Source organism: Oryctolagus cuniculus, chromosome 17 (genome assembly GCF_964237555.1).
Source record: "Oryctolagus cuniculus chromosome 17, mOryCun1.1, whole genome shotgun sequence".
NCBI lineage: Eukaryota > Metazoa > Chordata > Mammalia > Lagomorpha > Leporidae > Oryctolagus > Oryctolagus cuniculus.
The window spans coordinates 23,580,818-23,608,204 of record NC_091448.1 but is presented as its reverse complement, the minus strand read 5'-3'; the positions used below and the strand labels follow the sequence as shown (position 1 = coordinate 23,608,204).

At 64.1% G+C, this 27,387-nt stretch overlaps 1 protein-coding gene across 25 annotated transcripts in view; it reads right to left on the bottom strand.

Annotated features, from left to right (window-relative positions):
* SRCIN1 (SRC kinase signaling inhibitor 1) overlaps window positions 1-27,387 on the bottom strand; it is a 63,274-nt gene that overhangs the window by 5,740 nt on the left and 30,147 nt on the right. For 8 of the 25 annotated variants that reach the window (XM_070060772.1, XM_070060779.1, XM_070060781.1 and 5 more), the window contains 18 exons: window positions 23,806-23,829; window positions 19,601-19,796; window positions 18,990-19,188; window positions 18,594-18,687; window positions 17,281-18,131; window positions 16,423-16,515; window positions 16,188-16,231; window positions 15,695-15,882; window positions 14,586-14,761; window positions 10,177-10,307; window positions 9,909-10,056; window positions 9,360-9,606; window positions 8,691-8,925; window positions 7,145-7,299; window positions 6,727-6,879; window positions 6,170-6,292; window positions 2,225-2,761; window positions 1,320-1,466 (listed from right to left, as the gene is read on the bottom strand). In XM_070060772.1, the coding sequence (XP_069916873.1) occupies window positions 1,320-1,466; window positions 2,225-2,761; window positions 6,170-6,292; window positions 6,727-6,879; window positions 7,145-7,299; window positions 8,691-8,925; window positions 9,360-9,606; window positions 9,909-10,056; window positions 10,177-10,307; window positions 14,586-14,761; window positions 15,695-15,882; window positions 16,188-16,231; window positions 16,423-16,515; window positions 17,281-18,131; window positions 18,594-18,687; window positions 18,990-19,188; window positions 19,601-19,796; window positions 23,806-23,829 (3,741 nt within the window). Of the gene's footprint in view, window positions 1-1,319; window positions 1,467-2,224; window positions 2,762-2,924; window positions 6,293-6,717; window positions 6,880-7,144; window positions 7,300-8,690; window positions 8,926-9,359; window positions 9,607-9,908; window positions 10,057-10,176; window positions 10,308-14,585; window positions 14,762-15,694; window positions 15,883-16,187; window positions 16,232-16,422; window positions 16,516-17,280; window positions 18,132-18,593; window positions 18,688-18,989; window positions 19,189-19,600; window positions 19,797-23,805; window positions 23,830-27,387 lie in introns of those variants that run through there. The other 17 variants (XM_070060770.1, XM_070060776.1, XM_070060787.1 and 14 more) reach the window with 11 other exon arrangements.

The window sequence follows — 27,387 nt, the reverse complement described above, 5'->3', positions numbered from 1 at the left end:
GGGGAAGGGGCAGTGGGGGAGGGGGCGGGGAGGCTGCCAGGAGGAGAAGGACTGTCCACGCGGCTTGCGTGCCGCAGTGAGCGACGGGAGGGGACCACCGGCCACCTCACCAGGCTCAAGGTGGGTGGCCCAGGGCAGGGGCTGAGGGGTAAATGGAGGGTAGGGCGTGGGGCTGCGGGGGGAGGGGGGAGCATCAGGACTGGGATGGGGGGAACCCACAACAGCCGAGCTGTGTGGCCCTGGGTAAACCTCAGTATCCCCAGATATCAAATGCAGACACTGAGGATCCACTGCAGGGTGGGAAGTGGGAAATGTGGGGTGCCTGCCCCTCATACATGCACAAAAGAGGGCCCCATGGAGCTGGGCGAGGCGCAAACGCAGAAAGCTGGGCTGGGCCTCCCAGGGAGTGGCTGGGGACCACAGGGAAGGGGGAGTGGTGACAAGCGGCTGGGGGCGGGCCTGCAGGCAGCCAGGGCCCAGTGTGCGCAGGCTGCCAGGTGGTAGGGGGGACTTTGGGACGGGGGTCCCAGGCCTGGCTCCCTGGCTCGGATGCCACACTTCTGTGAGCCTCTGAGAAGACCTTGCCCTGCTGTGTGCTGCTTCCTCGTGGGAAACAGAGCTGGCTGGACACGCCCACCTCTGACCTCTGACCTCCGGCCTCCCAGCCCAGACCCTCGTTCCAGTCACTGCGTCCGGGCGTCTCTCAGCCCCACGAGCACGCAGAATGGGCTTGGTGTGCAGAAGCTGCTGAGAAAGTTCCTGAACCGAGGGAGCGTGCCGGCGGGGACAGGGACTGTCGACACCCACGGGTGAGGCCTGTGCACTCCACACACTGCCCCCAAGCCGACCAGAGAGGCTGGGGCTACACCCCTACCCCACCTGGGGGGCCAAAGGACCCTTCCCTCGTCTCATCCCCCAACAACGGTCAGCAATGGACCCACTGACCCCAGACCCAGGGCCCAAGGCAGATGGGAAGCTGGCTTCTCCCTCAGCTGGAGACGGCCCTGGAGCTGAGAGGAGAGCTGGGGAGCCAGAGAATGGGGGGGCTCAGTCCCTGCTCCCGCACCCCAGGGTAGGCAGGGCCACGGAAGGCGCCCACGCCGGCAATCCGCTGCCTCTCCCCTCCTCTGAGCACTCCTGGGGGGGAGCGCTGGCCGGGAACTCAGGTTCCCAAGCAGATCCAAAGTGTGGGACTGGAGGAAAGGGAGGGAGGGGGCGGTCCGGGGGTCCGCAGGGCAGTCCTGGCAGGGAGGGTCCCTCCAGGCAGCGGGCCGCAGGGTCGCGGCAGGGGAAGCCCAGCCCTCCAGCCCCGCCCTCACCTGTTGCGGGGCCTGGGTCCTCAGGTACTCCGCCCTCTGCCTGCCGTGCTTGCTCTTGTCCGGGCTGCCCGCCTGGGCCTGGGCCGCCTTCAGCCGAGAGGCCCCTGGAGTCACCACCTTCATGGGCGGCACGCCGCCACCGCCACTCTGAGGACAGACAGACAGCGTGAGGTTAGAGTCCCTGCAGAGCCCGAAGCACCTGGAGGCAGGCCAGTCTCTGGGGTGGGCCCTCTAAGACCTGGAGACCCCTCCCTCGCCCAAGAACCCCAGCCCAGCTTTCTGGGGCTCCTTGCCGTGGAGGGGCACAGCCCCAGCTCCTGAGTGAGCCTCTGATGGCTTCCTGGAGCAGCCTGGGGGCAGCTGGTGCCCCCTCCCAGGGAGGCCCTCTGAAGTGAGGTCCCCAGCACCAGGCCCTCTTCCAGCAGGGGGCGCCATCCTGGGCCCGAGGCAGCCAGGACATGACTGGCAGCCCCCCACCCACCCCATCATCCTCTGATCAGGAGGTGGGGGTGACATCCTCCCAGAGGGGCTCAGGGGACCCAGAGGCGCGAGCAGAGAAATGACAGAGACAGAGAGAGTCAGAGACGGGGAGGGGTCACGGGCTGGGGGCAGGGAGAGAACTTTATTTCCTGGTTCACAGAAACAGAGCAGAGGGGAGAGGCTCGGGTCTTGCCAAGGCTGGGAGGGCCACGCCCTGGGTAGGCTGGCTTCCCAGCCTCCCTGGGGTTCTGGCCGCACCCCCTGGCCAGGCACCCGGCTCCCAGGAGGGCGGCAGGAGCTGAGAGAAGGCCAGTGGGAGGAGGGGGCTGGCATGGGGCTCCTGCCATCCCCCACTCCCTCCAGCTCTGCAGACAGACAGCCTGGAGTGTGAAGGCAGCAGGGGGGACAGGGGTGGAGGCAGCCACCTGGGGGCGGGGGGGCAGGGGTGGGGAACTGCCAGGGGGCCCCGCTGCTGGGGCTCCACGCATCTCGCTCAGGGTGGCCTCCAGCTCCCGCAGCGTCTCCTCCAGGCTGTCCACGCGCTGCAGGGCGATGCCCCGCGCTGTGTGCCCCCGGCCAGCCGCCGCATCATGTCCACAGTCCTTGGGGTTTTCCTCTGGGAGAGCCCCAGCGGAGGAAGGCTCCTGAGCCCCCTCGGGGGCGGGTCCCTGGTGACACAGGACCCCGGCTCCTGCACCTGCTGGGCTGCAGCCCCCTCCTGCTGCCCCTTCCTTCTTGGGCATGGAGGTGCTCTCAGGCCGGGAAGCCCCTGCCACTAGCCCTGGCCAGGCCTGTGGGCCAATCCAGCCCTGCCCCCTGCCAGCCAGGGTCCGAGGTCGCGGGGTCGGGGCTGTCCTGGGGTCCAGCTCCTCAGGCCTGGCTTCTGGCGGGGAGGGAGTGCTGGGGGCACACTCCGTCAAGGTGATCCGAGGGACACGGAGGGCCCTGGGTCCTGTGGCAGCCTGGGAGGAGAAGGAAGACGAGGAAGCGTGGGGTCTCCACCCACCACACCCGCGCTGGAGGGGGGTTGGAGACAAGTGAGCCCAGCCCCTTCCTCCCACGGATGGGGACACTGAGGCAGCCCAGGAAGTCCCGGGCAAAGAATCTGGATCTAGAACTGCAGACCTCAGGGTGCCGGGCGTCATGGCGCAGCCGGTTAAGCCACAGCTTGGGACTTGGGACACGGCACCAACATGTCCTACTGGAGCACTGCTTCTAATCCTGGCTATGCTGTTTCTGAGCCAGTTTCCTGCTAATGCACCTGGGAAGGCAGTGAGTGATGGCCCAGGTGCCTGGATCCCTGCCCCCCACGTGGCAGCTTCTGGCTTCAGCCTGGCCCAGCCCCGGCTGTTGCAGGCATCTGGGGAGCGAATCAGTGGATGGAAACATGCTCTCTCACTCGCTCGTCTGTCTCTCCTCCTCTCTCTGTTGTCCTGTGTTTTTAATATTTGGTTATTTGAGAGGTAGAATTATAGAGAGAGAGGGAGGGAGAAACAGAGAGAGAGAGGTCTTCTGGGGCCTGTGCTGTGGCTCAGCGGGTTAACACCCTGGCCTGAAGCACCGGCATCCCACATGGGAGCTGGTTCTAGTCCCAGCTGCTCCACTTCCCATCCAGCTCTCTGCTATGGCCTGTGCTAGCAGTAGAAGATGGCCCAAATCCTTGGTCCCTGCACCCACGTGGGAGACTGGGAAGAGGCTCCAGGCTCCTGGCTTTGGATTGGCACAGCTCCAGCCATTACAGCCACCTGGGGAGTGAACCAGTGTATGAAAGACCTCTCTCTCTCTCTCTCTCTCTCTCTGCCTCTCCTCTCTGTGTAACTCTGACTCAACTTAATAAATAAATCTGTAGGCCGGCGCCATGGCTCACTAGGCTAATCCTCCGCCTGCAGCACTGGCACCCCAGGTTCTAGTCCCAGTCGGGGCGCCGGATTCTGTCCTGGTTGCCCCTCTTCCAGGCCAGCTCTCTGCTGTGGCCCGGGAGGGCAGTGGACGATGGTCCAAGTACTTGGGCCCTGCACCCCATGGGAGACCAGGAGAAGCACCTGGCTCTTGACTTTGGATCAGTGCGGTGCGCCGGCCACAGCACGCGGGCCACGGCAGCCATTGGAGGGTGAACCAACGGCAAAGGAAGACCTTTCTCTCTCTCTCTCTCTCTCTCACTGTCCACTCTGCCTGTCAAAATAAATAAATAAATCTTTAAAAAAGAGAGAGAGAGAGAGGTCTTTAATCCACTGGTTCACTCCCCAAATGACCGCAACAGCCAGAGCTGGGCCGATCCAAAGCCAGGAGCCAGGAACTTCTTCCAGGTCTCCCTCGCGAGCGCAGGGGCCTAAGCACTTGGGCCATCCTCTACTGCTTTCCCAGGGCATAGCAGAGAGCTGGATCGGAAGAGGAGCTATATGGGATGTTGGTACCACAGGTGGAAGCCTAGCTCACTCCACCACAGCGCTGGCCCCCCTGCCTTTCAAATAAACAAATAAATCTTTGCAGTATTTCCTTCCAGGCCTCCTACTTCCCTCAAAAGCACACACAGGCGTTGGTTTCTCATCGCTCACATTAATCAGGGGGCAGGTCTCAGGGCTACCCCTAGATCTGCCCATCTGTGCAGTGGGAGGTCGACAGTGTGGGCTGGTGGAGAGTTAAATGAGCTCACACGGGCAGCTGCTCAATCAGTGCCTGGCACGGTGTGGGTGCCCCGCACACGTCCTGCGTGGGCAGGGCCCAGATGTCGGCCTCTCCGGGTGGGACCGCCACCCCCATCTCAAGCCTAGGATTCCTCGGCCCTGCCCCATCTTTCCAGCTGCCTCCAATGGCTTCACAGCCAGCAGGGGAGGGGCCTGGCCTCCACGGAGCTGCTTGGCTGCACCGTTGCCGGCAGGCAGAGCGCTGTGAGCACCGAGCAGCCCCGCCTCCAGCCCCAGCTCGAGCGAACCCCAGCACTGGCGTACGTCTTTGTCTTTAGCTCTGCTGGAAAGCCACGAATGACCCACTCTCACCGACCTCACCTAACGGGCGAGGGCGCCCAGGGTGGAGGAGGTCAGGGGCTCACCCACAGTCTCTGGCTCCCAGCTAATTAGTGGCAGAGCCAGGATTTGAACCCAGACAGTCAGACTCCAAGTCTAGTGCTCTTGCCACTAAAAAGGAGCCAGGGACAGATGCACGGGGGAGAGCAGGGACCCCAGCCACCCCCTCCCAAGGCAACCTGCCCAGCCTTGCACCTGCTTACCTGGCAGTGGGGGATGCAGACTAGGAGCCCGGGCGGGCGCCCCATGCTCGCCTGGCTCCGTGGCCTGACTGCGCCTCGGGATGCAGAGGGTTGGTCAGGCCCCCAAGTCCAGACGGGGGCCGGCTCCCAGAGCCAGACAGGGCCAGGGACGGGGCGCCCGGCGCATAAGCAGCCCAGGGGGTGCCCCTTCCACGGGGCTCCTCCCCAGAGGGCTCCTCAGACGTCTCTGTGCTGCCCCCTGCCCAGCAGACTGCACTGCACCCCCTACCCCCACCCCACCAGGGCACCACCAGGCCTCCAGCCAGGCCGGAAATCAGGTGGCGGTCAGTGTGCAGCCCCCTGAGGGCCAGGAGAACCGGACACAGCAGGTGAGGGTGTGTGCGCAGGGGTGGGGGGTGCCCTGCTTGGAGCAGAGGCAGAGGCTCTCCTGCCCCATCCCGGCCTCTCCCCAGCCTCCTCCCCAGGACCCAAGCACAGTCCGCAGCGGGGGCAGATAGCAGGCCCACCCCCAAATTCCCAAGGAAAAACCAAGAGGAAATCAGTGCAGCAAGACAGCAGCAAGGAGTGAAGTTAGAGATAAGGAAGAACTTCCCAGTGCTGACAAACAGAACCAGCAGCCAAGGAGAGGCTTGGCTTCTTTATTCCAAGCTCCCTGACCAGGGGGCAAGATGGGTGGGGGAGGCTGCAGATGAGCAGCCCCCATCCTGGGGCGGGGCGTCGTAGTCCCCAGTGCAAGGCGGAGATGCCAGTGGGACGATGGCACCAGAACAAAGTCAGACTTTGAGTTGGACCCCAAGGCAGCTTGTGAGCCAGATCCAAACCTCGACCTTGGCCGACACTCGGGCTTGGGCCAGACCCAAACCAAGGCCGCAGACTAAATCCCAGCCAGACCAGGATTCACATCTGTGGGATAAGGCAGACGCAAGGGGTCGCCAGATGCCCAGGCTGCTGACGCGTCCAGGAAAGCCCACCTGGGAGGCGCCGGGAAGGCGGGCTGTGCCCCAGGTGCAGGAGGGGTGAGTCCGCGTGAGTCCCGCAGGGCAGTGCGGGCCTGGGGCGTGGCTGGTGCCGTGGCGGGTTAGCGTGAGAGGTGAGGTGGCGCAGGCAGAGAGAGAGAGCCGTGAGAGGTGGGCAGCCCCGTTACCTTCCGTGTGGGGCCCGGGGCTGAGCCCCCGGGGGGCCCCAGGTCCTGGGGGGACAGCAGGATGGGGATCGGCTGGCGGCGGGGCGTGGGGGGGAGGGAAGACACTGAGCTTCTCTCAAACACCTGGGGAGCAGAGGTGGGGGCAGGCTTGGAGGAGGGGGCGCCAGGAGGACAAGGGTGCTGGCCGACAGGGGTTGGGGGGTGGCCCTCACCATGGCCACCGGCCGGCTCTGCCCCCAACCTTGTCTCCTGCTCCGGGGGCCCTGGTGTTGCCGGCGCGCACTCTGGGCCGGGTGCTGAGAGGGCTCCCGAGGGGTGGCCCTCTGCGAGGGTCTCCCAGCCCTCGGTCTGCAGAGCGCTCAGGCCAGGGGGTCTCGAGCACTGGCATTCAGTGACTTTGGAATATCTGGGTCCAGGGCTTTCGGGGTCAGGTGGTCTGAGGGGGGCACATGGTAGGGGTCTCGGCCACTGTGCTAAAGAAACCGACCTGCAAGCAGAGCTGTGGGACCCCTGCCCCAGGCAAGCCTGTGCCTCAGGGCCGGCCCTACCTGACCCACCTCCAGCTCCGCGATGATGCGGTCCTCATCGTCCTCATCCTTGATGGCGGACGCCATGATGGGCGGCGTGGAGGCCGGGCGGGCCACCTCCGACACGGCCCGACGCAGCTTCACCTGCGGCTTCTGCACCTCCAGCTCCTCGGACTCCGCCTTCTGCCGGGCAGGACGCCCCCGTCACACCCAGGCTCAGCCCCTCCCACATCCAGGCCCCATGAGATGAGGGCTAGGTCCTCTCCCACTGACCCCGCCTTCTCATGGCCTGCCCCCAGGACGTCCCCAACAGGAAGGAGCAAGGACGCCAAGCCAGGAGCCCAGAGACCCCCGGCCACCCCTGTTGCCCCCATTGCCTCTCTCCCACTCCAGGGAGAGTCCCCTCGGGCTCCCCCCACCCCCGGCGCCAGCCCCGGCAGGACCGTACCTTGATGAAAGCCGAGTCCTTCTTGCTGGTGACCACCACCTCCCCGGTGCGGGTGGTGGTCAGGCCGTGGGAGGAGGGGAAGCTGCGGCGGGGAGGGGGCGGCGGGGGCGACTTGGAGGGCTTCTCAGTGCGGTATCTGGGCACTGTCAGCTCATCTGCAGGCAGCCAAGGGGGCGGGGTCGGGGCCTGCAGCCTGGGAATCAGCCCACTGCACCTGACCTTGAGGCCAACCCCTGCTTCCTCCTCCAGGGAGGACCAGAGGGACACCTAGAAGACAGGACACGCCCCCGCCCCAGCCCTGCCACCCCTCCCTCCTGCAGTCTACCCTCCTGCTGCTCCAAGTGTGGGTGCTTAGAATGCAGCCCAGGCCCCACCCTGCACTGTGAACCCTGAACCCACCCCTGACCAAGTTCAAGTTCGAGACTTCCCTGGCTGCTCCTTCCTGCCCATCTGGCCTGCCTGGCCCCCAACTTCCGCCTTTTCCCAGGGAAAGAGCTAGGCTCTCTCTTCTTCCCATTCCTCTTCCAGCCCCGTTCCCAGGGCAACCTGCAGAAAGGCCAGTCCAACTGTGACACTCTCCTGCCTCTGATCCTCCTGGGATGCCCCATCACCTGGAACCACACCCTCTGTACCTGCCAATCTTTCAGCCTCAGCTCAGCTCGCCACGCCCTGCTCGGGTACCACACACACCTCCTTGGCCATGCATGTGCTGGCCTTGCCCTGGAATGTCCTCTCAATGTCGGGGGACGTCCCTGCTGCTTTTCAAGAAAGCCCCCCCCCAACTCTGGGGAGCCCTCCTGCCTTCCCTTGAGGTCTGCACACTCGAGGGTGCCCTCTACCAGCACCTAGGCAGGCGCTGCATTAGCTCTCTGGCCTGCGACAGGTGACTTAACCATTTTGAGCCTGGGTGTCCTAGCTGTAAAATGGGACAGTTAACATCCCTGTCCCCCAACCAGCTTTGTCGTGAAATGATACAGATGATCACACAGAAGGCATCTGGGACGTGCCTACCCCACAGGAAGTGAGTGAGAATCATAAGGCTCAGCATTACCTCCCCCCCACCCCACCCCCCACACACACTGGGCTGCTTGGAAGTCAGCCCCAACTCACCTCCCCGTCCCCAGCACCTGGCACACAGTAGGTGCTTAGCAAGTATGCACTGCAGGCACATGTGAGTGACGGCCGCCACGGCCTTGAACACAGGGCTCACTGCTTTGAACACAGGGCTCACAGGCACTGCAGGCAGCTCCCGGCGCAGCCTGGCCCTTGGCACGGCCCTGGCTCTGCTCACCCTTCCTGTGTGGCCCTCTCAGTGTCTCTCGGGGACAGCAGGGATACCCTGGATGAGTCCAGCGCACCTGTGCTTCTGGGCCCGGCTCCCATCAGCGCGCCGTGGGCTGGGCTGTGGGAGACCCAGCGCCTCTCTTCTCCGGCAGCCCAGCCACCAGAGTCTCACCCGGTGTTGCCTCCCCTGCCAGCCTGGCAGCTCCTGGGGGTCAGGCTCCCCAACTCTGGGCTCTCCCCTTGCCCCAACAACTCCCCATACCTGAGCCCCTCCTCCCGCTGGGCTCCGCTCGGGGTGCTGCCTTCTGGCCGTGGGGAGCTTTGGGGGGCTTGTGGTCCGGGGTCGGGGCCGGGCTGGGGTGGGCCTTGCTGGCGCAGTCCAGGTCCGGGATGGCCTTGAGCAGCTCGGCCTGCGTCTCCTCCAGCAGCCGGTTGATGTCCTTGGCGCTGTACTGGGTCAGGGCTGCCCGCTTCTCCTCCCAGTCTCTCTCGGCAGCCTGGAGAGGAGGGGCTGACTCAGGACTGAGGACCTGCATGGGGCCCTCGTCCAGGGTCTCCACCCATTCCCCCAGCCACACATCCTGGGCACTGACCCAGCAGCCCCCAGGCCCCTCGGCCTTACCCTTCTTGGGTACTGCACACTACACCCAGGGTCAGGGGGCCACTTTCAGGATACACCAGCTGCCTAATGGCGGCCTGCTTCTGGGTGCTGACCACACAGTCTACGCTTAACTAACGCCACACTGTTTTCCTGATGGTAGCTTTGTAATATGCTTTCTGTGGGGCAGACCTCGCGGCACCCTCATTATACCTCCCAGACTTCCCTTAGGGGCCAGAGCCTCCTCCCATAAGAAGAGAGACCCACACATTTAGCACACCCCAGGAATGCGGGGACCCCGTCCTGCGCCCACCCCAGTCCCGGGCCCAGCACCTCCACAGACACAGCCTTGTCCACGCTCCTCCTGCCAGGGGTCTCCAGGCCCTTGGCGGGGTTGCTCGCCTTGGGGGTGAGGGGAGCGCCCTCGGCCGGTCCGCTCAGCTCGTGCAGGTTCAGCGGGGGACTAGGGGGTGGCATTTCGAAGTCCAAGGCCTTGTTGAAGTCCGTCTCAGCCGTCACCTTCTTGGGAGACTGATTCAGGAGGTTGTTGGGGGGTGGCCACACACCCTCGTCCACTTGCCTGGGGCCGGAGTCAGGAGCAGTGGTGAGGCCAGTAGGCTGCCCCTCGGAGAGAGCCTGCCTGGGGCTGTGTGTATGTGTGTGGAGGGGTGAGCTCTTGCAGGAGAGCCTGGGAAGAAGTGACTACACCCAGCGTCTGGGTCACAGGTCAGGGGTCACAGGTCATGCGAGGGGTCACAGGTCAGGGCTGAGGGACAGAGCCAGCCGGCACAGTGGTGGCTTTCACAAGCACTGTAAGGGTTCAGGGCGCCCTGGGCGGAGCGTGCGCCCCCGTGGGAAGCCAGCGGCCCGGGAGACACTGACCTCCGGATCTGGGCCAGCGTGTCGGTGACCCCGCGGCAGCGCTTGAGGAGCCCGTCCAGGCGCTGGGGCTCCTCCTTCAGGAACTTCACCGCCTCCACCTCCACGCGCAGCACCACCCGCATCTTGCTCTGCAGGCCCGGGAAGTGAGCTGCGGGATGGGGCGGGACGGCAGGGGGTCAGGGCGGGGACTGGGAGCACAGGGTTGGGGGAGGGCAGCAGAGGCTCCCGCCTGGCCCACCGCCCCGCCCCGCCGCTGGCCCGGGCTCACCCTTGAGCTCCGTCAGCGTCTCCCCGAGCTGCTTCAGCACCAGCGCCTTCTCCTCCAGCTCGGGGCCGGGCACCAGCCGGTGGCTGTGGGCCATGTCCCTTTGGATCTTCTCCACCGACTTCTCCAGGTCACTGCAGCCACAGAGAGACCCGCTCAGCCCCTCCGGCCCCGGCCCAGCCCCCTGAGCTTTGGGCAGCTGGAAAGAAGTCAGGCCACCAGTCAGATCAAAATGAAGCCATCCACCAAGCCACGTGCCCAAGTGGAATCCGAGACGCCCGATCTCAGAGACACGGGGCACTCTGAAGAGGGCGCGGTTGGAAGACTCGGTCCTCGGCGTCATCAGCCCCATGCCCCCATGCCGGAGCTTGCGGCCTTTGGTTCTCATTCTGCAAGGGAGCCGCAGAGGCCCTGGCAGCCTTTCAGAGGGCTGGAGCCGGCCGCGGCCGCCCCGGGGGTCTCAGGTCCGGAGACCACCGCCACGCCCCGCTGCCTTCCCTTCCGTGGTCCAGGCTCTCAGATTCTTGGCAGGTTTATGCTGAGCGGCACATCTATCTAAACCATCAATCAGACCAGGGCCCCGCCCACTGTGCTGAGCCCTCACTGGATCCCATTTTAGGGCTAAAATTCCAAACTTAGGGCAGCCAAGGCCAAGAGGGCAGCCTTTGAAAACTCGGCTCTAAGCCAGCTCCGATCCAGCTCTGCCCTCCCCAGCACAGAGATCTTGGGCAAGTTACCCAATATGTCTGGGCCTCAACCTCAAAAAAAAAGGTGGGGGGATGGCAAGAGCTCCTGGCTCCTGGGACCGCAAGGGCGATTCCGTGGTAACGCTGCCGGGAAAGCCGGCGGCAGCGCTCAGCCCGGGAGCCTGCCTGATGTTCCCCCCAGGTGAGGCCCCTACCCCCACCTGGCTTGCATCTGAGGTTCTGGCTGCCAGCCTTCTCTGGCCCTTTACAACCTCAACGGGAAGCTCTCCCTCAGCCCCTCCCCTGGGCTAGGGGTTGGGGTCTACTTCTTGCCTCCCTCAAGTCCCCGGCGATCCCGTCCACTGAGTTGTGCCGAGTTCTGGATCACCAGCTCCAGGCAGGCAAGGATTATGCCTTCCAGATCCATCTCCGAGTCCCAGCACCTGGCATGGGGCCTGGTACGGAGCGGACGCCTGGTGAGTAGTTGTGGAATGAATGAGGGAAAGCAGGCATTATGTCCGGGTAGGTCCTCCCAGCTCTGCACTGGAGTCGGCGCCATCGCTGACCCACGTGCGCGACATACAAACGTTCCCGTCAACTCCCACCTGCCGGGTCTCAGCTCAGCGGTCCCGGCGCAAGCTGCTGTTGGGTCTAGCTCTACCATCGGACAGACGTGCTCCCCTTGAAGCCCCGTGTCGTGAGCAGATCTTATCGCATGCCTTACACAGCGTCATCCAACTAGCGGGAGGACACAGCCCGAGCCGAGCCGGAGCCAGCGGGGTCCCGTGACTCAGCACTTGCAGGGAAATCGCGATCTCGCCCGAGTCCCTGCTGTGCGCCAGAGGCCGCGCCAGCCCTTGCCTTTCAGTCCCTCACCTAAACCTCAAAACAAAACCTGGAGGTGGGAGCCCTGATCACCTCGGGTTTACACGTGCACAGTGTCCCCACTAGACGGCATTTCCCAGCCTCCCTTGCAGCCATCAGCGGCCACCCGACTGAGGTCTACCCGGCAGAATTCGAGTGGAAGGGGTACGTTCCACTTCCATGCCTGGCCCATAAACACCTCCTGGGTGAGCTCCTCTGTCCCCGCTCCCCGTTCTGGGTGCTCAGAAAGGGGGCAACCCTCTGGTGACCTCGAAAGGCATGTGTTAAAGATTGCAGGAGCTGGGGCCAGTAGGTTAATCCTCCAACTGTGGTGCCAGCATCCCATATGGGCGCTGGTTCTAGTCCTGGCTGCTCCTCTCCCAATCTGTCTCTCTGCTATGGCCTGGGAAAGCAGTAGAATATGGCTCACGTACTTGGGCCCCTGCACCCGTGTGGGAGACCAGGAAGAAGCTCCTGGCTCCTGGCTCCTGGCTTGGATTGGCACAGCTCCGGCCATTGCAGCCATTTGGGGAGTGAACCAGCGGATGGAAGACCTTTCTCTCTCTCTCCCTCTCACTGTTTGTGACTCTAGCTCTCAAATAAATTCTTAAAAAAAAAAAAAGATTGCAGACGCTCCATCAGCCTGGGGCCCTGAGCCACTGCATGGAGCCACCTTGCTAGGCCACTCAATGCTGAACCTGGGACTTCTCAGCCACCACACTATTTAAGGGCTTCTTTATTATAACAGCTACTCCAATTAATTAGTTAATTAATTCGCTTTGGCATTTAAAAAAGGGTGTTGGGGGAGTCTCAGAGATCAGCTAGTCCAGGGTCAAACAACTATTCTGTAGCAAAGCGGGCTCTTTCACGCTGGCCTCAGCCACTGGTTCTGCTGCACCTCACGTGTGCACGAGGCACACGGGATTAGCGCCTCCCATGAGCCCCAGCAGCTGTCCCACCCCAGGCCTTGCTCCGCTTGTGTGTGGCACCCGGCTGGCTCAGGCCACGCCCCTTTCGTAAAACAGTGGCTCCAGACACAAATCTGAGGACTCAGGACGGCCTTCAGGAAGACCCAACCCTGCACCTCTCGGTGGGAGGGCGGGGCCCCGGGACTAAATCACAGTCTGCAAGCGTGACCGAGGCCAGCCTCCGTAGACGCCAGTGCAGGAAGTGGCTGGGTGCTCCCCAGACCTCGGTTTGACCCTGGAGTTGCTGCGACAGGAGGGCCAGAACAGAGGCAGTTGGGTCACCAGTGGGGCCCAGGGCAAAACGAAAATTTTGCCTCTTGTTCAGAAACTATGAAGAATTTCAAGGCAGCAACGGTAGGGCGTTAAACCAAGCATGGGGCCTATCTGAAGCGGGTCCTACTGGGCTGACCCTGGGTTAGGCTAAGGCAGGCTCCGGTCAGCAGGGGCTGCCCCTAAGGCCGGTGTCCAGGCAGAGCTCAGGGCTGACAGGTGCGTGGATGCAGCTGTAGGAAACAGCGCAGGCCGCAGCTTCCAGCGAGACTCGAGCAGAGGGGAAGGGGTGGGTCTGCGGGAGGGACACCGGGCTGCAGCCAGAGCGGGGTTAGCGGGATCCAGGATGACCCAGGGAGCTGCAGGAGCTGGTCCAGGGCCTCCATAGGCGGGCCACGGCCACTGCAGGGCAGGGACCACCCATTTAGAAGACCCATTCCAGGACGGAGAATCCTGCCTAAAGCAATGTTTCAGGTCCCCAACGTTCTGAAGTGCACGGTCTGAGTAACGGGTTCCGTAGTGGAGTTTGGGGTGGGGAATCTGTGTGTTCCTGGAGAACCGAAGCCCCCAGGAGGCCAAGGACCAGACACCCTTGACCGCCTATCATCTCTTCACCTCTGTGCTTCCGTATTTCTGTTAATGTCGCAATAAAGGTCCCTTGGGACATCCCGACCCAGCTCCTCCAAGCTGAGTGGGAAAGGACAGGAAGCCACGGGTGAGGGGGGACAGCAGCCACCTGTCTGCCTGCAGACCCGGCTGCATTGGTCCCTAAGCCCCTCACTTCATCTCGGCCGTTCATGCCCTGTGCCTTGCTGGCACCCGTGTGTCCCACCATGAGGAGCAGCCCCTTGCCTGGTGCAGATGTGGCTCCTATGGGCAGCCCTGTCCCCGGCTGCACCGAGGACAGAGCAGGGCTTGTGCTCCAGGCTCCAACAAATCGGGGGAAGCCGCAGTGGGATAGGAGGGTTGCTCCCCACTGGACAGGGACAGGCAGCCTCTCCCTTCAAAGGTGCCAGACAACAACGGGGCTGTGGCCAGATAGCTCTGGGCTAAATTTGGCCCAGAAGCCTGTCTTCTGTTAACCCTTTCCCGGCTGCGCAGCGGACGGCCGTGTGCTGTCTAGTCCTCCCTCCTGCTGAAAACATCAGCCGCAGCTTTCAGCCACTCGAGCACAAGAGGAGGGTGCTCCTAGTCTCAGGCATCAGTGAACGGGAGTGGTGGCAGAGGTGGCTGCCAGCAACCAAGCCGGAACGGCCGCAAAACCCTGATGGCTTCACCTGCACGCTCTACTCCCGAGGGGTCAGTTTGCACTGCACACAGACCACCGGGAAAAGAGCCGGGGGCAGGGGGCAAACCCGCAGCTGGGTGCGTGGGAGTGAGGCTGCAGGCCCCGGGAAGCACAGCCTGCATCACTGGGAGGCAAGACCAGGGCCAGAAAACAAGAAACCAGGAGTCACGCCACCAAAGGTCTGTGGGTCCGAGAACTCCGGCCACAGAGGAGGACGATAAAACAGAACAGGCCGACGTCACCTATGATTCAGAAGGAAGGGAGCTGCGCCTCGCAGGGGAAAGCAGGCTGCGGGCCACCCGGCCACCCCACCCCGCCGCCCGGGCCCAGCCTCACTTGAGCTGCTGGGTAATGAGCTCCTCGTCGTTGAGGTAGCGCAGCCGCTCCTCCTCCACCAGGGTGCGCTGCCGCTGCAGCGGGTCCTCCTGCCGCCGCGCCGCCTCTGACACGCGCATGCTCAGCTCCGCCTCCGTGCGCTTCAGCAGCGCGCGCACCGACTCTTGGTTCTGCAGCTGCGGGACGCGCGGACAAACGAGCGAATGGACCCGAGTGGCCGCGGGGGAGGGGCCAGGAGACGGCGGACACAGGCGGGGCGGGGCTCCCACCGAGGATGCGGCTGCTCGGCTTCGGCCTCCAGCAAGAGCGGACCGGCGGGATTTGGGGGGCAGCGGTGGGGATTTGGGGGTGCAGGGAGGGGTGTTACACGGGGCAGTACCGGAGGTGTGGCTGAGTGGCTCGAAGGCCAGGATGGTGGGGGCGGGGGACAAGGCTAAGTGCTGGGGAAACAGAGGCAGGAGGAGAAGGGATAAGAATATCGGGGGTGGGGTGCAGGAGGTGGTGCTGGGTGGGGCCCTGCTGCCTGGACGGCCGCATGCTGTGGCTCCCCGCAGCTCCGCACCGGGGCTCAAGCTCTGGGGCTGGGTCGGCAAGGGCAGGCTACTGACCCAACCCAGTGCCCTGCCCGAAGGGCGGGGCTGGGCAAGACCTTGCCCACTGCCCAGATGGCAACTCTCTACCCCCTCCCCAGCCTGTCTCTGCTCATTATCCTCACCTGACGGGCCCTGGGCCCCCTCGAGGAGCGGGCACCACGATGCCAGGCTCCTGACAGGTGGGACCATCTGCCAGGCGGGGCAGGGGAGCCTGCCCGGGTGCAGGAAGAGGAAGCTGGGGGGACGCGGGGGAAGGGCTCCAGCCCCACCGAGAGAAAGGGATGCAGGGCCTCGAGGGTGGACTGGGAAGGGGGCTTGGTAAGGGGGACCACGGAGAAGGCGGGGGACTGGCGAGGGAGAGAGAGTCCCAGGGAAGGGAAGGAGAGCAAGGTTCTGGAGAGAGACCAGTAAGCAGCGTGGGGGCGCCGTGGGGGAAGGAGGAGGCGGTAGGGGACAAGGCGGGACTTGGGAAGGGTCTGGGAAAGTAGGTGGAGCTTGGCAGGGAAGGGGCGGTACCTGGAGCATGCGCAACTGCTGAAGCTGGCCGCGCAGGTCGCTGGTGCTACTCTGCAGGCCACGCAGGTGCAGCTGCATCTGCAGGCGGTTGAGGGCCGTGGGCTGCCCTGCAGGGGTGCTGCTGGCCGGCGGCGCGGGAGGGCCGGACACCGGCGTGGCCCCGCTGCTCCGGCTGCCTGACCCGCAGGCTGCAGAGACCACAAGGGTGGGGAGCAAGGGAAGTCAATGAGGAAGCCTGGAGGGGCTGGGGCAGGGTTCTTGCTACGGGCTGCTCCACAGAGCAGCCAGAGAGACCCCGTTCTGACTCCCTGCCCCACGCGATGGCCAGCGGTCAGCCCTCACTGCGGGGAGCACCGCGCCAGTGCGCAGACATCTCGGGCTAAGGTGATCACGCGTTTGTCCACTGAAAACACAGGGACGTGGCTATTGTTTAACCCGCACTTCGCAGGTCAGGAAACAGAGGCCTGCGGGGGCCGAGGGAAGGGTCACTCACGGGCTGAGGGGGTGGCCGCTCCGTTGGAGCCGTCAATCTTCTCACTGTGGCCCGAGGGAAAAGATGGCTGTCAGGGGTACAGAGCCTCAAGGCTGGGTGGGACTCTGGATGCCATCTTGCCCGCCCCACCTCAGGATGGGGTCTCAGAGTGAGGCACGAGCAAAGCTGAGCCCAGGGCTCCCGATGCCCACCTCCCCTGCCTCCTACGCCAACCGCACTGGGAGAGAGGCTTCACCTGGGGGTCTCAGGCTCAGAGCCTCGAAGTAGGGCGCTCTGCACCAGGCCTGTGAGGCTGGCAATCTGCTTCTCCATGGCCTCCATGCGCTCCCTGGGGAGGAAGGCGGGCTGAACTCTGGGGTCGCTCCTGCCCAGTTCCCATCCGACTCCTACCTGGCCAGCCGTGCAGACAATGCCAAGGGCCCCGGTGCTGCAGGATCAACCTCCAGCCCCCGTGCCTCTCCCACCACCGCCAGCCTGCAGGCCCCACCCCTCCCTCCAGTCTCCACCTGCCAGCCCTTCCTCACCTCCTCCTCTCTGAGGTCACCCCCACCATCCCCAGCAGCCTTAAGGACTTTCTCCTCCTGCTCCACCCAGAGGAAGAACAAGGACTTTGTAGACCTGCTAGACCAGGGCAGGTCTGCCCAACTCGGCCCGGGCAGTACCCGGTGCAGCGCCAGGCCCACGAGCTACAGCAGTGCTGCGTGAAGACCAGTGGCTCCCTTCACCTCTCAGCAGCGATGCCTGAGGGCAGAAATGACCTGCCCGGTTACCTCCTCCAGCCTGCAGCTGGCTTAGCCAGCGCAAGGCGCGGGGCTTCCTGCGGGTCTATTTCTTGGCCACACCCCTTTCCCCCGGACTTCAGCTGGCCCTGTGCTGGACAGCTCTCACGGCTGCAAATTCTGAGCCGGGAAGGTGCTACAGAGTTGACCCCTGGACTTTGGGAAAACCCGGCTTGGGTAAGGAAGGCAAACTCGGGTCTCCGAGTCCTCCTCTTCCCCTCCACGAGCCAGGGCACACCCCTGCCGCCAACGCTGCTGCCCCTCTTCCTCCACCCCACCCCCCACCATCCTGAGGCCTCGCGAGGGTCCCGCACCTGGTCTCCGTGTCCTTGGCTGGCACCGGCGGCCCGAACCCAACGAGGGAGCGCTCCCCGGGCCCGGGGAAGAGCTCCGGAGGGGGCGCTCCGGCCGTCGAAGCACTCCCCGCGCTGCGGGTCTTGCCTCCCGGACTCTCGGCGAAGACGGAGGAGCCCGAGTCTTTGCGGAAGGATTGACGCACCGGCGAGCCGCGGCTGGGCGGCCCCGAGTAGGGGCTGTGAGGCGGCGGGGGTCCCCCGGGCGGCGCCGCCACGTCGGCCAGCTTCTGCGGCGACGAGGGCGGCAGTCGGAAGCCGTAGCCGTCGCCGTAGAGCGGGCCGCCGCCGCCCGCCGCCTTGTACAGCGAGTCCTCCAGGTCGGACTGCAGCGCGGCGGCCGAGTAGGTGCTGAGCGAGCGCACCGAGCCGCGCTTGTACAGGCCGCCCGCGCCCGGGTAGGCGAACGGGTCGCCGGCGGCCGCGGCCAGGCTCAGGCGGCCCTCGTGCAGCAGCCCGTAGGGGTCGGCGTAGAGGCCCTCGCCCTTGACCAGCACCATGCCGCCCGCCTTGCCCGCCAGGTCCTCGTCCGGCTTCACGTCCCGCCGCTCCAGGATGGCGCTGGGGCTGGGGCTCACGCCCTGGGCCGCCGAGGCGCCCCCGAGCCGCTCGGCCGCGTGGTGCACCGGGCTGCCGGCGTACGAGGGCGGGCGCCCCCCGGCATACGAGAGGCGCGAGCGCGACGGCGAGCCCGACGGCAGCCCCGACGGCAGCCCGGGCGGCGGCGAGCCGGATGCCAGGTGCGGGGCCGGCGACAGGTTGTTGAGGCGCCGCGTGGGCGACGACTCCCGCGACGCGTAGGCCATCTCTCTCTGCGCAGAAGACAGCCCCGGAACCCCCACAGGGTTGGTCACAAAGGAGACCCCTCCCCCGTGGCTAAAGGGGCCAGCGTCTGCCCCCTGGAGCTAAGGAAGTCCCTTCTGTTCTCTGCCCACCCCCTCTCCCGCTGCACCTAGGGCTCCTTTCCCGTCATGGCTCCCAGCAGGGAGGGAAAAGTGGCAGATGGAGAGGCATCAGAGGGGCGATCCCCAGCCCACGCGACGGTGGCGCGGGGAAGGTGTGGCACCGGAAGGGAGCCTCAGAATAATGCGGGGCCCGCTGAGAAGTCCCCGCGCTTGGCACGGCCTGCGGGGGTAGATGGCCAGGGAGCGGGAGGCGCGCCCGCAGAACCCTATCGTCGGTGGAAGCCTCCGCCCCTGCGTTCCCTTCTTCGAAGCTGGCACACCTGCCGCCTCGTCCAGCCCATCTGCCCAGCCTGCCCCAGCCCTACGTACCCGGAGGTCGCCGTTGGTGAGGTGTGAGCCGGGGAAGGCGGCGTAGAGTGGCTCCTTCCTGTAGATCTTGATAATACTGCGGTCCTGGATGTCCCTGGCAGGCGAGATGTGCGAGGGTCACCAGGCAGTCCCCGGGGGCACAGCGAGGAGGGCGCGGCAGGAGGGACCCGAATCCCCGCCCCCTCCCAAGTCTCTTGCTGCCTGCCGCCAACGCCGTGCAGCCGCGCCCCCCAACCCCCCCAGCCACTAGCCATCCAGCCGCAGTGGATGATTTGGGGGGAGGGGCTGGGCGGCAAAGGGCTGGGTACGGCCCGGGAAGCAGCAGGGGCAGGGCCTGCAGGGTCACGCACAGCTGGGAGGAGGGGAGCCCGCCCCGTGCCCCCGGGCCACGCCCACCGGACGTCCTCCAGCTCGTAGAAGACGTTTCGAGCTTCGTCTTTGATGAGGATGGCGGTGTTGGGCGACTTAAGCATGCCCATGGTGAGCTTCTGCGGGAACATGTGCGCGATGAGGGCGTGCAGCGTGTCCAGGCTGCTGACCTCGTGCGTGATGTGCACGCGCCGAGTCTCCTCCCCAAACTGCAGGAACAGCACCCCTGCGAAGGAGACGCTGCCCTCACGGTCACTGCCGCCACCTCCACGCCGCCCGCCGGGAGCGCGAGGGGGGCCTTCGGGTCCTGCGCGGCTGTCACAGCGGCAGGGCCTGAGGCCGGACGCCTCCCCCGTGTGCAGGTGCACCCAGGCGCCCCTCATGCCGCCGGCTGGGGCTCCAGGCCGGCCCTTGGCCTCTCGCCGCACCCCCTCGAGCTGGGGCCTGGCCAAGAAAATAGGACTGGAGGCAGAAGCGGGGCGATAGGAGCAGAGAGAGAGAGGGAGAGGGAAAGGGAGAGGGAGAGGGAGAGGCGGGAGGGGCCTGAAGGGGTGCGGCTCCAGGGCTGTGGGATGGAGGCGGAGGGCCGGCAAGGGGAGGAGCCTGTGGCGGCGGCAGAGGGCCAGCGGGGGCCGTACCTGGCGAGCGCAGCTTGGTCTGGCTGGCCGAGCGCGAGAGCGGCAGGCTCTGTCGGAAGCGGTTCATCCTGCTGAAACCCAGGGGCAGCTCGGCCTCCGACATGGTCTCCAGCGACTCAGCCGAGGCGTAGGACAGCTTGGCCGCCTGGTCTGCCAGCCCCGGCTGGGCTCCCTGAGTGTGACGTGAGCTGCGGGTCTGTAGGGGCAGGGGCAGGAGGGGAGGGGGGAGGGGAAGCAAGCCTAAGCCCTCCTCTGCTGGGCCAGGGGGCACGCCCACACATTCCCAGCAGGGTCCCCAGGGCTCCAGACTCGCTGTGTGGCCGGAGGGAGAGTCCCCCACCTCTCAGGGGCCCTGGGCTCCCCAGGGACAGCCAGCAGGTGTGCAGTGGGTAAAGGACCAGGGCAGGCACCCTGGGGATCCAGACCAGAAACCATCTGAGCGGGAGCCATGGGCACGCCTGCTATTTTAGGTTTCCAGAGAACAACACTGCAAATTTGTCTCCGAGGTGAGCAGCAGAATCATTGAGCAAATTGAGGCATTAGTTCCAGACATTAATTAAGCGGCGCATTTGTGAGCAGCAATTTAGTCTTCGTGGAGTTCAGAGGGTTTTGTTGGGGGGCAGGAAAGGGCCCGGGGGGGAGAAAGCAAAGAGAACACAGGACCCTGGGCTCCCAGCTTTGGGATATGTGGGCGCTCGCAGAGCTGGGCGCAGAGCCATTCATTTAGAATCACCGGGAAAACTATCCCGAGCCCCTCAAAGCCAGCCGGACCCCAGTGTTGAGCAGACGACCTGCGCAGCACACACAATGCGCATGCTAAGCCCGGTGAGCACGCCGCTCGTGTGCCAGGCCTCACCGCCCCCCACAAGCACATGCTGCCACACAACCCGCCGGCCCAGCTGGCCGCCCCCCAGGCCCGGCCTGACAGTCCCTTCTCTGAAGCTGACGGTGTGGTGCGGCTGGAGTAGGCGGGGATGTCACAGGCTGAGGCCTGGGGCTGTCGCTCAGGATCACAGCCCCTGTCATTCTGCCCGGGTCCCTCCCCGCAAACCTTGTGACTGCACAGAAACTCCTGACGCAATGGCGTATGGTAATTAACCACACCTGCAGCACTCTGTTAGGGCCACGACATACACAGGTTTTCTGTATTACATGTAGTATCAAGGAAAAATCATGTTGCCCAATTATATGTTTCTGTAACACAGTCTCTTTTTAACAAAAACAAATCACTCAAAACCATTAACATCGGTTTTTCTCAGGGTTGAGAGAGCTTTCTTACTTTCTACATTTCTGTACAAAATTGTATGAATTTTGCATAGAATATGTTACTTTTATCATTTAAAAGAGATAGTGATAAAAGTATCTCTTGAAAGGAATTCCTTCAACTCCCTCTTTCCCCAGATCCTAATTAACCCTTCATCTCCATCTTCGTAATAGCGCAGTTTAGTGTTCCAATTGGATTAGCTTTCTCAAAAAACGGAGAGCATCTTCCTGCAATGGCAGTGTACCCCGCGGTCCCCATGGTGACCTTGAGACCCTGGGGAGGCGGAAAGTCTGATCTGGGGGCTCCGCAGGGCTTCCACAATGCCTCGGCCAGGAGGTGAGCATGGCTCCTGGGAGGAGGGGAGCAGCACAGAACTGGATCCGCTGGGCGTGCTCGTGGCCGGACCTTAGAGCCACGGCTCAGCTCTGAGCAGGCCACCAGTGCCAGCCTGTGCCCCCTCTCTGGCCCTCAGCCCCAGCTGAAGGGCGGGGAGCTCCTGGGCAGTGGGGAAAAGGTCTGGTCTGGTGGTCATGGGGTTGCCAGGCAACTGAAAGGTCAGTGTTTCCAGGCTGGTGTGCCAGGATGAGGCAGCAGCAGGGATGCAACGCAGGTGGCGGCCACAGTGCCAGGAAGGGACACAGTGAGGTCGCAGCAAGACGATGGAAGAGGGATCGATGCTATGGTCCCCACAGGCACCTGCCGCCTGCAGTGCCAGCATCCCATATGGGCGCCGGTTCGAGTCCTGGCTGCTTCACTTCCAATCCAGCTCTGCTATGGCCTGGGAAAGCAGTAGAAGATGGTCCAAGTCCTTGGGCCCCTGAACCCGCGTCAGAGACCCGGAAGAAGCTCCTGGCTCCTGGTTTCAGATCAGCCCAGCTCTGGCCATTGCGGCCATTTGGGGAGTGAACCAGCGGATAGAAGTCACCACCACCCCCCATCTCTGTAACTCTGCCTTTCAAATAAATAAATAAATCTTAAAAAAAAGAAGAAGAAGAAGGAGGAGGAGGAGGAGAAGGAGGCGAAGCTGCATGAAGGAGAGCAGGGCTGCGCTGCTGAGGAGGCAGGAGCCAGGTCCCCACGCCCTGCTCTGTCCTGGCCCCACGGCACCTTCCCGTCCCCACAGCTTTTACAGAAACTTCCTGGAGAAGAGGGAAAGTCCATTCGCACCCCTTTCCATCCCCGGACTGGGGGCAGAGGAAAGTCAGACACCTAGAAGACTTCCTGACCGTGAGGGAGACAGCAAGAGAAGAAACCAGAGCCCTGGGGGGGCCGGAGCCCCTGCCGCCAGAGGGGCGACTCCTGCCCAGGAGGTGCAGGCAGAGGAACCGTGGCTGGGGCGCTCACACCTGGCTCTGAAGAACCTCCTGGAGCCCTTGGAAAGTTCTTTCAAAGACCCCGCTTCTGCCAAACCAGGGGGCCAGGGCCTGGGTTTCAAGGTTTTTGACAAGTTCCCGAGGGGCTCTGAGTTTCCAGGTCTGGGACTCGGGCCAGCACCCATGACTGGCAGCTGTGACGTTAGTTACCCTGTGGGGCTCACTCCAAGCCGGACACGGTGCCCAGGGCATGCATCCTATCTCCACAACCACTCCACCACGCATTGTCCACTTCACAGAGCAGAAGCCGCCCGGAGGATGACAGACCTTTCCTGGGACTCCATGCTAGGGGCAGGGGACAGGAATTCACCCCCAGGCAGCCGGGTCTGGGCTCAGGCATGGGACTCCACACCCTCCTGCCTCCTCCGTAGCGGCTACAACTGGTGCCATTGAGTCCCTACTGCGGTGCCCTGCAGAAGGCATGCCAGCAAGACGCTCGGGGCCGTGCCTCCCACCCCCAGGAACGAAGGCCGGGAGAAGAGGGGCTCAAGGGGCTGGAGACGCTGGTGCGAGAGCAGCAGTCTCACTCGGTCGCTCAGCCTTGAGCCTGCACGCCAGGCATGATGAAGGAGATGTGGAGGGAGCTCCCTGGGGTCAGCAGGGCATCATTGGCAGGGTGGGGGGACACAGCTCTGAGCTCTGGACAAGCCCAACTCCAGAGGAAGCAGGGGGGCCCCTCAGAGCTCAGCCCTCCATTTGGACAACAGGTTTGGGGCTGCAGGGCCCTAAATCTCTTTCCTGGCACTGACCAGCTGCCGTCACCTCATGGTGAGGAGTTTAAAGAGGGAGTCACAGGGATTGGTGTGAAGCCACCACTTGGCACACTGGCATCCCATATCGGACTGCTGGTTCAAGTCCCAGCTACTCTACTTCCGATCCCACTTCCTGGTAACGTGTGTGGGAGGCAGCGTGTGATGGCTCAAGTGCTTGGGCCCCTGCCACCATGTGGGGGACCTGGATGGAATTCCTGGCTCCTGGCTTTGGCCTGGCCCAGAGCTGGCTCTGGGGATCATTTGGAGGGTGAATCAGAAAAGGGAAGATCTCTCTCTCTCTCTCTCTCCCTCTCCCTCTCCCTCTCTCTCCCCCCTCTCTCCTTCTCTTTTGTTGCTCTGCCTTTCAAATAATTAAGTCTTTTCAAAAATAAATAAAAAAGGAGTGCCAGGGCCCATCTGGGAGGTGAAACTCGAGTTCAGAGAACAAGGCCCTGAACAGGATCATGAATTCTGGTCCCTGCATCAGAGCCAGCAATGTCCTCAGGCTGGGGGAAAGGTCAGGGAGCCCCTCGAATTCCAGAGAGCCCCTGGTGGGCCGAGAAAGCCTGGGCGTGGAGCATCTCAGCCCACACCTCCAGCAGGGGTGGCCCAGACTCCCACTCTGGATCCACAGGCCCCTGGCAGGTGCACCCCAGCTTCTCCCAAAGCAGCAGCCTCAGGCCCAAGGCCCATGGCCGTACCAGCTGGTGTCCGTGCAGACGCGTGCCCCGGTGCAAAGCATGTGCAAGGGCGGGGCAGGGGCAGAGGAGGGAGCGCACATGCAATGTCACGGCAGCAGAAGCATCACACACTGACCTTGAAACTCCAGTAGTTTGGCTGCTGATGGAAATAAGAGAAGAAATGGTTATGAAGGGGCTTGAGAGGGGAAAGAGGGGCAGGGGTGGGTTAGAGACCCTTGGGTCTCAGTGCTCAGCCCTGGGACATGGGCCCTCTACCCTTCCGGGAACAGGAAGTGATGCCTAGTACCTCTCCTGAGACCTGGAACACCCTGCTGCAGGCTCCAGGCTTGCTGGCGGGGGCAGGAGAGAGCAATCCAGATGTTTGCAGGCCACACATGCTAACTGCAGTAACTGCCCCCAGAGAGTTACAAGTAGGACAAGGCATAGATGACCACGTCTGGGGAACCCCCGAGACACAGTGAAAATGGAGGCGGCGATAAATCAGAGCTGGAGGGGTCAGAGAGACGGCGCTGGCTGTGGCTTGCCAGGGAAGAGTTCCAGGAAGAGGCAGCATTTGAACTGGGTTTCCCGGGAAATGTGCAGCTGGAGCCTGGGAGGAAAGGCGTGCTGAGCACGGGCGCGCACGGGGCAGACAGGCGGGGGCGTGTTGAGCGGTCGCCAGCCCAGGGTGGCCAAGGTGCAGCCTGGGAAGCAGCAGATCAGGCTACAAAGCGGGCTGAAGCCAGACAATGGGTAGCCTTGAATGCAGAGAAAGTATTTAGCCTGAGTTGGGTGGACAGACAGAGCATGTGCGTGGAGCAGCATGGGATCAGAACGGGACCCCAGCAAGCCTGATGTGGCGGGGAGTGGATGAGGGAGGCCGGGGGCCAAGGCGAGGCTGGGGCAAGGAGGCCTGGATCATGCCAGGAACCGCGCAGCCCTGGCCAACGGAGGGGAGCAGCGGGGAGCCCGGGACCCTGCGCATGGCCCCGTGGCCGGATAGGTGATAGAGACGGGTGGGTGGTCCGGTGGCTCCTCATTCACAGTAGCTTGGAGCTGCTCTGCCTTCCCAAGAGACCAGAAGGCCTTTGCAGATGGCTGGGGACAAGGAAGGGACAGCTTTGGCTCTTGGCAAAGCTGAGGGCACCCTGCTGACCGGTGCCAGCCTCCGCGGGAAGACAGAGGCAGCAGATGGCCTGGCCCTGGGGTGCCTGGCACGAGCAGACCAGATTCCCCAGGCCTCAGAGCCACTGGCAAGAGGGGAGGGACATCCAGGGTCCCCAGTGGGGGTAAGGACACCGCGCCAGGGAGTCCTAAGCCACCCGGATGTGTTCACAGCAGGGAGGAGTTGGCTCAGGCTGAGGGGAGGGGCACGGCTGGATGGAGACTTCACCTGAGGTGCCTCTTGGTGTGGGGGGAGAGTCACATGCCTGGACTACCCCCACCCGCGCCTCAGTCCCCAGCTCTGGCTTGGAAAGACAACAGAACAGTCATGAGCGAGGCAGAAGGGGACAGCAACGTGTGTAGCCCAGCCAGCTCCTGGATCATCAAGGCACACAGGCCACCCTGTGGTGCCGGAGGATGCCCACAGGTGCTGAGGGGAGGGAGAGTCTGGGCTAGCAGGCGCTAGCCACAGCTGTCTGTGGCCTTGGAAAGGAGTGGACAAGTGGGGACAGGCGGAGGGCACCACAAGGTTTATGACGGTGATGGACAGCCCCGCAGAGAAGGCCCACTGCCACCACCCTCACACGGGGCACGGGTGGTGTACTGGGCCACCCACAAATCCCCAGGACACACGGCTCCCAGGCGCATCCTCAGCAGAGACATCACAACCCACTCACAGGGCAGCCAAAACACGCCCACCAAGGGGCACGAGCAGAGAGCTCTCTGCAGCCACCAGAAAGCAGAGATGCCCCTGCACAGACCACGCCCACTCACAGGCCCACCCACCCCACCCTCAGAGATCCCAAGCATTCTGGTAGGGGCCACACCCGGCCACAAGCACACCCTCAATCCCACCCACAGAGTCAGTCACACACAGACAGGGACACCGTTCACACGGACACACACAGTGCAGCGCACGCGAGCGGCCCAAACAACCCAGCTCCTACCAGCCAGGTCAGGGGACCCCAGCCACCTTAACCACCATCCCATGCCCGTGATGCCCCAGACATCCTGTGTCAGAGAGGTGACCTCTTAACTCAGAAGAGGCAGAGATGTCCTACCGCCCCCCCCCCCCCAACTTCGCCACCAACGTTAAGTCGAACTCTGGGACCTTGGACTGGGAGGGAGCTGGGGGAGAGGCCTGGCTACAATCCCACCGGCTATGCCCTCTCAATCAGGGCCTGCCCCCGGGGCCCCCAAGGCATGCACTTCCATGGGACAGTCACTAGTGTGGACTCGGTGGCACCAGTGTCATGGGAGAGGCCAGTCAAGCCCCCAGTGCAGGGGGGAGAGGGAGGAGCAGCTGTGCCAGCGGCACTTGGGGCACTGGGATGCACGAGCGAGGCTGCGAGTTCCCAGGGCCCTCTGGCTTGGATCTGTGTGATTGCTGCCCCCTCTGCCCTCCCACCGCCCTCCAGAAAGCAGGAGACCGCTCCTGTCACACGGGCCACCAGGAAGGAGACCCAGGCTCCAGCAACTCCACATGCTTGCAGGGGGATGCCAGAGTGGTAGGAGGTCCACCCCTCCCTGTCTCTCTCTCTCGGGCTATTAAGCCTGTGGGCAGCCCTGGGCAGCTGACAGCACAGGGCTCCTCCCCTGCCTCTAAGGTGCGACCCTCCCAGTCACTGCCCATCCAGCTCCCAGGACCCTTTTCCTGGTCCCCTGGTCCCCTACAGCAGGTAGGGCCTGGTAAACAGCAGGTACATACAGTCCAATAGGACCTGCCCAGGGAGGAGGGAGCGTCTCCAACCGCCCAGCCTTCAGCGCCCTTGCCCTGGCGATTTCCCGGCACCAGCACCCCCTCCCCCAAGGAGGGCAGAGGGCACAAAGGGACCCAGAGAGATCTGGCTCCCCGCCCCGAGCAAAACCCTCCACTCCGGGGCCGCGCTGGCTCTCTCCCCAGCACCCCGACAGCAGCGAGCCCGAGACAGCAGCAAGGGTTAAGCAGCAGAGCCCCTGCCTGGGCAACCACTTGTGGGGAAGCGGCTCACGGGAGTGGGCAGCCGAGAGGGCTGGAAGAGGCCAAGATGGAAGGCGGCCTCCCGGGGGACTGGGCTCTCAGAAACCGGGGAGGAGGAGCTTCTGCCGGGATCCAGGAAGCCGCAGGGAGCCCTCATCTCCCCAGTGGGAAGACGAAGCGGCTTCTCCCCCGCGCGCCGGAGCCGCTAACTCCTTCCCTCTCCCCCTACCCCAGCCCTCCGGGAGCCAGCCGGGGTCTCCCCTCCGCCGGGTAGGCGAGCGCGTAACCCCTCCTTGACCTCGAGCCCCGACGCCGCAGCCTCCTCGGGGAAGCAGAACACCCTGAGCGTCCGCACCCCGGCTCCTGGATCCCCCGGCTCGGCGCGCACCGGCGCACACACCCACCTCCCGGCTCCGGTGAACACGAGTCCGCGTAAACACCCGCCCCCAGGCTGGGGCGACGCAACGCGCCCCCGCGAGCGCCAGCCTCCCGCCTGGACGCACACGCACGGCCCTCCCCAAGGTGTGCGGATCCTCACCCTCACCTCCTAGCCCTACCTTCCTACTGCGGCGCGGGCCGGGGGGAGGGGCTGCT